The following is an 11,709-nucleotide window of genomic DNA, read 5'->3' as shown; positions in this document are numbered from 1 at the left end:
AAGAAGAATATGTAGAGGAAAAAAGAAATAAATTGGGAAAATAGACCAAGAGGAAGAAGCGGAGGATCACATCACGTTCTGGCCACCATTTTGAATCCATTCTGGAGTACCTCCCCTCCCCACTTTTCAGCTCCCCTATATGTATTGTCTTCCCAAATTCTAATGGCAGAACACAACCCAGTTAGACACCTTGAAAGCAGGAACTGTATCCTTTACTTATACACATCATTAGCACAGTCCCTGACACATAGTAAGCACTCGATAAATGCTTTATCATCCATCCATCTCCGTTTGTTCAATAAGAAGCCTTTGGAGATTATTGAGAAAAGGAGGGACATGGTCAGAGTTGTGCCCTAGGAAGATGATTTTAACAGTTATGTGAAAAGTAGATTAGAAAAGAGAGAGACTAGTAACAGCGAGATTCTCATCCAGGCCAGAGGTGATGCAGGCCTATGTATATGTTTCTTAAAATAGTGAGTTATGGGGAATCTTATTTTGGACTGTTCAGAATAAAGCAAAAGATTAAGAAGGCTTTCTACTCTGGGATAAGCTGTACTTTACCATCTGATTAAAACTATCTGCCCGAGTCATGGAGGAATCCTCAGCAGCATCCCAGCCAACTGAACTCCGAGGGACTGGAGACTTCTTAGAGTCATGTTTCTGGGCAGGTGGAGATGGGGGAATGTCCTTGGATTTGGGGAAGAGCACTTCATGGTCTCGAATCATCATGGTCATCACTCTTTGGATCTGGGGAGTCCCTGAAAGAGAAGGGATGACAAAGTAATTCCAGGCATGCACATACACATACACACACACACACACACACACACACACACACACATACACATACACATACACATATACACACACACTCATACCATTCACATGTCCTGAATCCATAGAACTGGACTGAGTTCTAGTAATGCTGCTGAAGTATTCTTTTGCTAGTCTTCCTGCAATCCAAAATTGTGATCTGTGTGTGCATTTTCCCACCCATGTAAATACAGTTGGTCCCCACTTTAAGAAATCCCAATATTAGAAAATCTCAATTGAGGAAACCAATAATCTGAGTTCTAGATCACCAAAGGATTTATCAATTTCACATAAGATTAAGCTGTCCAAAATAAGTTTAATGTGAAGGTATATATTAGATTACATGTCATCTTGGGGGAGGGAGGGAAGGAGAGGGAAGGGGAGAAAATTTGGAACTCAAAAACTTGTAGAACTGAGTGTTGTAAACTAAAATAATTAATTAATTAATTATTTTTTGAAAAGATTAAGCTGTCCCCAAAGCCTAAGGGGATAATACAAACCAAACAAGGGAAGATCCAATAGCAGTCCTCCCCGAGGATGCCCTATCTCCTCATTGGCTCCTGGGCACTACTCAGGGATTATGCTGCCTCAAGGAAAGTAGAACCAACCAAGTTCATTGCCTGAAGGTTGAGAAGAGTCTCAAAGGGAGGTTTTGTTTTGTTTTCATTTTCATGACCAAAAGGGCATGTTCTTCTTAGCATGGAAGGAAGCATGATACAGCAGAAGGTGCACTGGATCTGCTTTGGGAGAACCTGAGTTCAAATCCTGTCTCTGTTTATTAGCTGTGTGATCCCACACAAATCACTTGACCTGTTGGAGCCTAGTTACTCATCCAAACCCAGGATAAAAATACTTAAACTATTTGTCTTACAGTTGTGAGGATAATACTTTCTATACCTTAATGATCTGTAGAAATGTAGCCAGTGTCATTTAACTCCCACATATCTCTTAACCTGATATCCACAAACTGTGGCTCTCTGGTCAATTGTGGCTCATCCATGGGTGACCTCCAAACTGTACAAGTCTCTAATTTTTGTATTAAAACATTATAATTCATCAGCCTCCATGAAGCCCACAAATAGGGGCAATTGCAGCTGGGACTCCCAGCTTTCGTGACTGGAAACCCCCTGGTCTGGATGAAGAGATCTCAATTTTTATGTAGCGAGCTCTTCTGTCCCTCATCTGAGCCTCCCCACTGCCCATAGGGTGATGAGGGAGACTGGACCAGGTGTGTTGAGTGAGCTACCAAACACCGTGTACTTTCCCTACGTCTAGCCCTTGAAAAGCTGGGGAGTCACAGGTGCAGTAGTAGTTACAGTTTCCTAAAGAGACCCAGATTTGGATTCAGAAAATCTGGATTCCAATCCTGCTCTGGTCCTCACTTGTGAGCCCATGCAAGTTACTTCCCTGCTCTGATCTCCAATCTGCTCCTCTGTAAAATGGAGTTGGACTTGATCCCTAAAGTCCTGGCTCTAAATTCTGAGACTGAGATGGCCTGGGTCCAGTTTTGTTCCAGGAAGTCAGTCACCAAGCTAGAAACAAAACCCAAATATCCTGACCATTCTTTCATGCTACCCAAACATCTCACTTCATCTGATACAGTGGAAAGAAGGTCACTCAGAAGTGCAGCGTCAGTTGACCCAGGGCCTAATCTTGGCTCTCTCATTTTGGAAATCACACCTGTGGCGAGTCAATTAGCCCCGGAAAGTCAATTTTCTAAGCTGTAAAATTAGGATGAGACCTATCTATCTCAACCATTGGAAGTCACTTAATTCCTTAATTTCAATTATAAAATGATGATGATCAACTAATCAACAAGCATGTATTAAGCACCTATTATAAGCCTGAGTTTAGGAGATAAAATTGAGGGGGACCTTGTGCTCAAAGAACCTACATTCTAGTGGAAGATAATGATTTTTACCTTGCCCACTTTACCATAGGGAAGCTGCTTCCATCTTTAAGAGCCTTATTTTCCTGATCTGCACAGTGGAGAAATAGTCACCCTGCTACCTTGTAATGCTGTTATGAAGATCAATGAATCAATAGCCAACATTTATCACATGCCTACTAGGTGCCTAGCACTTTGGGAGGTGTTAGGATGCAAAGATAGAAATGAAACAGTCCCTGCTCTCAAGAAACTTAAATAAGATAGTATATGGGATAATACCAGGCGGAAGTGGAAAGTGTTACTCAGTTCAATTCCACAGATATTCATTAAATGCCTCCTGTGTTTAGATAAGACTTGGTCTTTGCCTGCCTAGAGTTTATAGTCTAATGGGAGATAAAACACAAATCCATAATAGACACATATACCTGATAAGTGCATTCAAATGATATGTGATAAGTGGTATGAACTCCTTCCTTCATGAGGACCATCTGTAGAGTTGTCTGGAGGCACTGAGGTTACATACTTTGACCATGGACACCTAGTTCATATGTATCAGAGACAGGACTTGAATCTGGATCTTCCATACTCCAAGACCAACCCTCTCTCCACTGCACCATCCTGCCTCCCAAAGGCATTTTTATTACTAGCAAGTGGGAATTCCATGTCATGGGATCATAGATTTAGAGCTAGAAGGATATAAAGTCTCAAGGACGTAGAGTCCAACTTCCTCATTTCACAGATGAGGAAGCTGCGGCTAAAAGAGGTTAGGTGACTTACCCCTGGTCACTTAGTCTCTGAGCAAAGATTTGAAATCAAGTCTTGCAGCCATTATGTCATATATGCATGTATGTGTAGGGTGTATATCATATTTGTGTGTATCATTGTGTGTATCGTGTCTATCATTTGTGTGTATCACACATTTGTGTGTATCACACATATGATGAGGCTAGAGTTTGCAAAATAAATGTAGACTAGAAATAAATGTCACTTTTATCATTTTAGCAGCGCATAAATGATTTTATCTTTATTGAATATGAGAAGCAAGTGGTGATACAAAAATTATTTTATATTGCTTGTTTTTGTAGATATAACAGATATTGTTTATAGGTATATATATGTATATATGGATTTTCTTCTGGATTGCCTTCTAACTCATGAACCAATTCCTACCTGTCATGATCACAGCAGGGTCTTCTACCTTGGGCCTGATGAGGTTCACACCAATCACGGTGGCCAGGTTGTCCACACCCATCTTATTAATTGCACTGTTTAACTGGATTTCATGCAGGAACCTGACAAAAAATACATTCCACAGGTGAAAATTGGAAGCTTGGCAAAAGAAAGCCTTCATGGTGTCTACAAAATCCCAGGGAGTGATCCCCAACTTCCTCTGAGTCTCTGGAATATAGCCAATCTTCCCCTAGTCCTTGGTCAGGCAGTATCAGGTCTGAGGGATTTAGCTCACCATTGATGGCTTTAATTTCACTAATGAAAAGTACAAGAGACTCTAGACCTAATTCAGAATCTTCTGGGAGTGCTGGTACCATCATGGAATACACAGAGGGCGTTCAAACACAGGGAAAAGGCAAGCAAAGAGTGGTCTCAACTGGCCTTTCATTTCCCTCCCCCCACCCCCCCCCTCTGTTTCTTAGTAGCTCTCACATTTCCAAAACCAGAAATGACAGTGAATGAAAGTTTGCTTGATTTTTTTTCTTGGAGGAGATGGGGAGGGAAAATTAAGAAAGACAGATCACAGAGATTAGAAACCTCAATTTGAGAATACTTAGCCAATCTCACCCAGATCTTCTGAAGCTTCTGGTATATAAAGCACTCAGCAAGTATTTAATGCCATATTTATTACATAGCATAGATTAGTAATATAGTAATGCCAATAACTAGTATATTATTAAGGGCAGCTAGGTGACACAGTGCTAGGCCTGGAGTCAGGAAGACTCATCTTCCTGAGTTCAATTCTGGCCTCAGACACTAGCTGTGTGAGTGTGGGCAAGTCACTTAACCGTGTTTGTCTCAGTTTCTTCAACTTACAAATGAGCTGGAGAAGGAAATGGCAAACCACTCCAGTATCTTTGCCAAGAAAACCCTAAATGGGGTCACAGAGAGTTGGACAAAATTGAAAAAGAACTGAATAACAACAATATAGTATTAAGTATTATATTTTACATACTCCGTGGACTCAAGGCAAGGACTCTTGAGATTCACTTTGAGCAAACCCCAAGGGAGAAAGTAAAATAATTGTTCCTACAGGAAGTTTTGAAATAAGGTCACAGCAATCAGTCAGAGTCATAGGATCATAGAGCTAGAACTGGAAGGACCTTAAAGGTCATCTATTCCAACTTCCTAATTTTATAAAGCAGAAACCTCAGGCTAGAAGGGTGAAGTAACTAGCCCAATGTCAGACAGATAGTACATGGCAAAGATGGGATTTGAATCCAGGACCTCTATATCAAATCCTTTGCTGTAGAGATGAAGGAGACCTTTCTGGTTTCTGACATTGCCTTTCAATCCCAAGACTTTGGTCTTGTGAGTAGCATTAGGGTAAGGTCTGCAGGGGAAGTAGACACAGTCAATTAGCCCATCAAAACCACAAGGCATCTTGGAGTGGGAATAGACCTTAGAAACTATCTAATCTATTCCCTATTTACATCCAGATCCTTCTCTATTATGATCTTGACATCTTGTCATCTAGCCTATGCTAGAAGACTGCTCAATTAGTGGAGAGGCTATGTGAGATCATGGAGGTTCCACAGAAGAAATTCTGGCTCGGGATCCCTTCCTGGAGTCTATCACTGTGGCTCCCAAACACTTCAAACTGAGGCTGTGCAGCCCGTTTATTAACAAAAATTCTTCCTGCTGGTCTCACTGAAAATCAGGAATGTTATATCTTTAGGTGCTGATTTTCCCAGTCAAGCCAGCAGAATACATACCTACAGATGTAACTCAAAAGGTTGTAATTGTCTCTGGGGAGATTGGAAATCTGCTTCATCAGCTCCTGGTGTGCCTAGACAGAATTAAAATGAAAAATGATAAGTATGTATATATATATATATATATATATATATATATATATATATATATATACACGTGTGTGTGTGTGTATCATACTCCATATATACATATACATGTATATATGTGTATATATGCATATAAATGTATATATATGTATATATTACATACTCCATGGACTCAAGGCAAGGACTCTTGAGACTCACTATGAACATTGGAATGATTCCCCAAGAGACAGAGTGAAATAATCGTTACTCCAGGAACTTTTAAAATAAGAGCACAAGAATGAGTCAGTGTCCATTCTAGAAGGAAGGGTTAGAGGATCATAGAGCTAGAATTGGAAGGACCTTAAAGGTCATCTAGTACAACTTCCTAATTTTACAAAGGAGAAACCTGCGTGTGTGTGTGTGTGTGTGTGTGTGTGTGTGTTGTGTGTAATATGTATAATAATGTATGTATAATGTATACATATATACATATGTATATACATATATATGCATACACATATAATGTTTATAATAATGTATGATGATATGTATATAATTCTACATGCATACACATATATCCCTAAATCCTAAATCCCTAAATATATCCTAAAGCTCATAATACACTAGCTCACATTCCCTTAGTGTTTTGAAGTTCCAGGAGAATATAAGCTCCTTGAGGGCAGGGGCTGTTTTTTTTTAACTTTGTATCCCCAGTGTCAAGCACAGAGTAGATACTTAATAAGCACAGATTAAATTAAATTGGTAGGCAGAGGGTGTAGTAAGCAGGAAGACTGGACCAGGGGGGAATCCTTGGTACTACTGTAATACAAGGAAAATTAGGAACCCCTGAGAAACCCCTAGCTACTGACAAGCACCCCCAGAAAGAATGGACTCAGATATCTTTTGTATTTAGCAAACCCCCTGGGACTCCAGGGCTCCTCCCTGGAATGTCAATAGATAGGACCATCCCACTGAGAGATAACTTGACAGACCCTTCCTGGGAGATATCCCTGGGACTCCGTGACTCCACCAAGGAATGTAAATGAGATTATCCCAGTAGTATGATAACCTGACTAAATCTTTTGATCAGCCAAGACCTTTGTTCCTCTTCCCCCCCACTCTGTACCCCCATATCCTATATAAGCCAAGCCATCACCCCAACACATTAGCCATTGATTTGTGGTGCCGTACCCCGATGGCCGCCGGCTAATAAATTCTCCACTTAAAACTTATACTCTGTGGTGTGTCTCGCTCGCTTCTGGTACAACACTACCACTTAGTACCCAAGTCATTTAACTTTTCTGGGGCCTCAGTTTCTTTATCTGAAAAATAAGGTTAGACTAGATGACCTCCAAGGTGTTTTACAGCTTTAAATCTGTGATCCTATGATCTCTGATTTTTTGATTAAATCGAATTGAATGAAGGATTATGAAATACTTTACTCACAACAGCCAGTGATAACTATTCTAATATAGTTATATTCTAATGTAATTCTAATTCTGACATTACATTCTAACAATAGAACAGTATTCTATTATTCTAGTATTTCTCTCTGTTCATTCTCATCTAATTTGAGTCACCAAAATATTCTGTCTTGGGGCAGCTAGGTGGCGCAGTGAGTAGAGCACCAGCCCTGGAGTCAGGAGGACCTGAGTTCAAATCCGGCCTCCGACACTTGACGCACTTACTAGCTGTGTGACCTTGGGCAAGTCACTTAACCCCAATTGCCTTGCCTTCCCCCCTCAAATAAAAAACAACAAAATATTCTGTCCTGTCAATATTATTTTTGATCCTGATTCTTATTATCCAATGTATGAGCTAATCACACCCAATTCCACCCCTGCTTTTGTATCATCTGAAATTTAATGTGCCTCCATCCAAGACATTGGTTAAAAAAAAAAAAACAAACATTCCACACCAGGCAGAAACAAATCCCTAAAATGCTGAGCTAGAGTCTGAAGAAAGAAAGCCCTTTATAAACCTTATTGGGAGTAATCTACATCGGATAAAGGAGAGATCTGGGTTTGAATTCCTATTCTGAAGCTTACCACCTATGTGACCCCAGGGCACCTCACTTCCCCTCTAAAGGAAAATATACTCACTACCCACCTCACAGGTCAGTGAAGAAGAAAGTGTTTTGCAAACCTTCAAAGAGTGACAACAAAGAGCCACCCCTCAGCTGTTTGGTCACAGGCAAATCACTTACCCTTCCTAAACTGCCCCCTTTCCTGGTCTTTCAAAGGGATGGTAATAGCTGAATCGCCTACCTCACAGGGCTTTTTGAATTCCAAATGAACTAATACATAGTAATGACCCCTAAAAGACAATTTACTGCCCCCCAAATGCAAGTCGTTTTACTTGCAAATTAAATAAATGCAAAATATTTTTTATTATTAGATGGACAGGAAAGGTGAATGAAAGTTGTTTCTTCAGAATTTCTTACACTTCACTTCATGCAGGAAGTGAAAACGAAACTAGCATAGTCCAGTGAATAAAAAGCACTTCTGGGAAATCTCTAAGACTACTGAAAAGCATTTTCCTCACTAGAGTCCTGTGAGGTAACTGATAGAAATAAAAGACCACTGGATCTGATAAAATTTGGAGGTGAATTTTAACTCTGCTCTTTACTTCCTCGGTGACCTAAAAGCAAGGGACCTTCCCCTCTGTCCCTAAGTTTCTTCCCCTACAAAATGGCAGGGTTGGAGGTGAACTCCATGGACTCTTCTAGCTCTGAGTCTGTGGTCATCCATTGGAGCAGTAAAAACAAACAAACAAACAAAAAAAACCAGCCATGACAGTTCTGTTGTCTATTTAACCTAGCTAGCTCGAAAGCTCTTCTTTGATGGTAAAGCAAAGGATTAACATCCAGGCCCCAGGCTCCTCCTACTTTACCTTGTAGTCACAAAGATCTTGTTAAGGGGACCTGGTGTCAAAATGGACCCACAACATGAAGGAAAAAAAAACCAAGCTACTCTCCAAATCTGCCAATGGATTAACTATGTCATGCTGAGGAGAGAATTTGCTTGTTCTTCCTTTGAGCAAACAGTTTTTTAAGAAAGGGGGAGGAGGCTAATTTGCTAATCGGACTACAATGAATTTATTGTTGCTCATGGGTAGATGAGTGAAAAGAATTTATCAAGGATCAAAAATGTTCTTTTCATTGCAAGAACTTGAAGGAAAGGAGAAAAATGTGAAACTCAAAACTTCGTAAAAATGAATGTTAAAAATTGTCTTTACAAATAATTGGGGGAAAAATAAATTAATGTTTTGAAAATTCATAATGGATGGGCTTAAAGTCAAGAAACCTGAGTTCAGATCCTCCTTCACATACTTATTAGTTGTGTGACCTTTCCCCCTCTTAATGTCCTCATCTGTAAGAATGAAAAGGTTGGCCTCAGAGGTCTCTAAGGTCCTATGGTTTTATAATCCCTTAGATTTAATGACCCCAATAGAACCGTCTACTGCAGGGGGAAAAAAATCTCTTCCTTGTAAAAGAAAGTCCGGTGTCATTTTTCAAAAAATTCTAATTTCTAGAATTCTATAGAAAAATTATATATTATATATATATATGTATATATGTAGATGTATATAGATAGGCATAGATACAGATGTGTAAATAGGTATAGACTTTCATACAATCATAGAATTTGGAGTCAGAAGGACTTAGAGGTCGAGTCCAGTCCCTTTGCTTTACAAACTAAGAGAAGATACCTAAGGTCACATAAGTAATAAGTAGCTGCCATTTTGTGCTAAATGGAGTTTTAAGAAATGAACCTGCTTTAGGACTAACTTGGGCAATATTTGACTCCTAGAATAATTCCCAGTGAAGAAATTACTTCCTTTATGAGCAAATTACTTTCCTTATGGCCCAGGGACCATACAATAGTCCCTTTGATTCAATAATACAATGATACCTTTGATTCATCTGCATTCATAAGTTTGCCACACAGCAGAAATCCCTCATATTGACTCCAGGGCACCACAGGGTCCGGGAGTTCTCGAAGGTAGAGCTTCAACAGGGAGGCCACAGTATGGACATCTGTATCTCTGCAAGATAACAGGTACCCTTGGCTTAAAGGGAAACATTTAAATTCACTCTCAAAGTCATAGAATCTTAGAGATGGAAGGGACTTTAGACTATAGAACATGGAATGTCAGAGCTAGAGGAGACCTTAGAACAAAGAATCTGGAATGTCACAGCTAAAAGTGACCTTAGAGACCATTTACTTTGGTTCCCTTATTTTGAGTTCTATTGTAACAGCAAGAATTTTTTTAAATCCATCTCACCTAGAGCAAATCATGCCAATCAATGTATGATGGTCCCTACAGTGTCTTATAAAATATGGTAAAAGATCATTTTGGCAATTACATGAGTCACAAAATCATTCACATGGCAGAAGACTACCAAGCATGAAATATATGATTCACCTTGGTTGTCAGCATCCACAAGTGAACTCTTACAGAGATATTGTTATTTGTACAATATGACAAAAAGATTATGAAGTCTAGGATGTAGTTCACACTGACTGGACCCTTACACTTGCAAAAGAAAGTGCCCCAGTCTTTTGCCATTAAATCTACGAAGTCTGTGATATGGAAAGAGGACAATACTGTGCCATGAACTTCTATGTGCCTTTGGATAATACTCTCATTTCTATGGCACTTTAATGTTTACAAAACATTTTCCTCCCAACAATCCAGTGAAGTAGCTAGTGGAAATGACGTTTATCCTTATTTTACAGATGGAGAAACTGATGCTTGGCAAGGCGAAGTGTCTCGTCCATGGGTCGTGCAGTGAGCTAGCCAGTGTCAGAGCTAGGATTTATATAAATGTCTTCTGGATCTAAACCCAGTCTTCTTTCCTCTATACATCCTGCTTCTCAAGCCACATACCTACTTCTCAAGGCCCCTCTAGGCCTTTCTCCTCATCTGTAAAATGAGAGGCATAAATTAATGAATTTCCATATCTCATCTAGTTCTATCTGTGGTCCTACAGACAGATAAGGAACTAGAAGATCCTATGGACGAAGAACAGGCCTCCCCATTCATTCTTATGCCCAGGGAGCATTGTCCAATTAGGCAGGGGGCTAAAGCTTGGTAAGGATTTAAGAGATTATGAATTCCATACAAATTTTTAAAAGCTTCCATGAGCCTAGAATGCCCTTCGCCTATCCAAATCTTAGTACCTATATTCCAAGGCACAACTCAAATCCCACTTCTTCCACATTACTAGATTTAGAATCAGATGACTCAAGTTCAAATCCCAGTTCTTCCACATGCTTTCTGTGTGACTTTGGACAAATCATTTAACATCTCTGGTTGCTCATCTGTAAAAAGAAGACATCAGATGACCTCTAGGATCCCTTCCAGATCTTCTGTGATCCTTCCCTGACTACATCAGGCCACACTCACCTCTCTCTTCTCTGAACTCCAATGGTACCAAGCCAGAACCACTCAGTCTGGTGCCTCATTATTCTTTAACACTATCCTGAGTGTTAATCCCATCTCACCAGCTTTGAGTACTTTTCCCCAAAGGGAGGAGATGGGGCACCATGCCAATGATTGGGGGCCAATTAACAGAGCCCATGGGGAAAAAACCTCCTAAGGAAGGAAGATGTGGTCTCTGAATCATGATCTGAGAGAGTAAACAAGGATCCATGCCAAGTTAGGCATAGAGTAAGCAGGGTAACCAAGTCCAATGCCTGAGCAGCAGAGATAAAGAGGCATCTGTAGCATTGATCTAAATTCAGGGAACAGAGTCTGGGAGAACTCACTCAGTCTATAACATTAACTCACATTTATAGGTTTATAAAACACTTCTCTCGCATTAGCCTGTCAGGGAGGTGGTTCCATGGATGAGGAAACTGTGTCCCGGAGAGAGAAAGTGATTTGTGTGTGGTCATGCAGCTGGTCAGAGTCCAAGCTAAAATTTAAACACAGGTCTCCACCCTACCACACTGTCTATCACAGTCTCATGTAACTTCTCTGCCAACATAG

The 11,709-nt window shown here is 40.1% G+C and overlaps 1 protein-coding gene across 2 annotated transcripts in view; it reads right to left on the bottom strand.

The window, feature by feature from the left end:
- Positions 1 to 11,709, bottom strand: part of ARHGAP25 (Rho GTPase activating protein 25) — a 97,477-nt gene that overhangs the window by 8,442 nt on the left and 77,326 nt on the right. For both annotated transcript variants that reach the window (XM_036753055.1, XM_036753056.1), the window contains exons 6-9: positions 9,627 to 9,759; positions 5,647 to 5,720; positions 3,872 to 3,993; positions 562 to 758 (exon numbers count right to left, since the gene is read on the bottom strand). In XM_036753055.1, the coding sequence (XP_036608950.1) occupies positions 562 to 758; positions 3,872 to 3,993; positions 5,647 to 5,720; positions 9,627 to 9,759 (526 nt within the window). The remainder of the gene's footprint in view (positions 1 to 561; positions 759 to 3,871; positions 3,994 to 5,646; positions 5,721 to 9,626; positions 9,760 to 11,709) is intronic.

This window comes from Trichosurus vulpecula, chromosome 3, assembly GCF_011100635.1.
Source record: "Trichosurus vulpecula isolate mTriVul1 chromosome 3, mTriVul1.pri, whole genome shotgun sequence".
Lineage (NCBI taxonomy): Eukaryota > Metazoa > Chordata > Mammalia > Diprotodontia > Phalangeridae > Trichosurus > Trichosurus vulpecula.
Note: the sequence above shows the minus strand (reverse complement) of the source record. Positions and strands in the feature narration are given on the sequence as shown.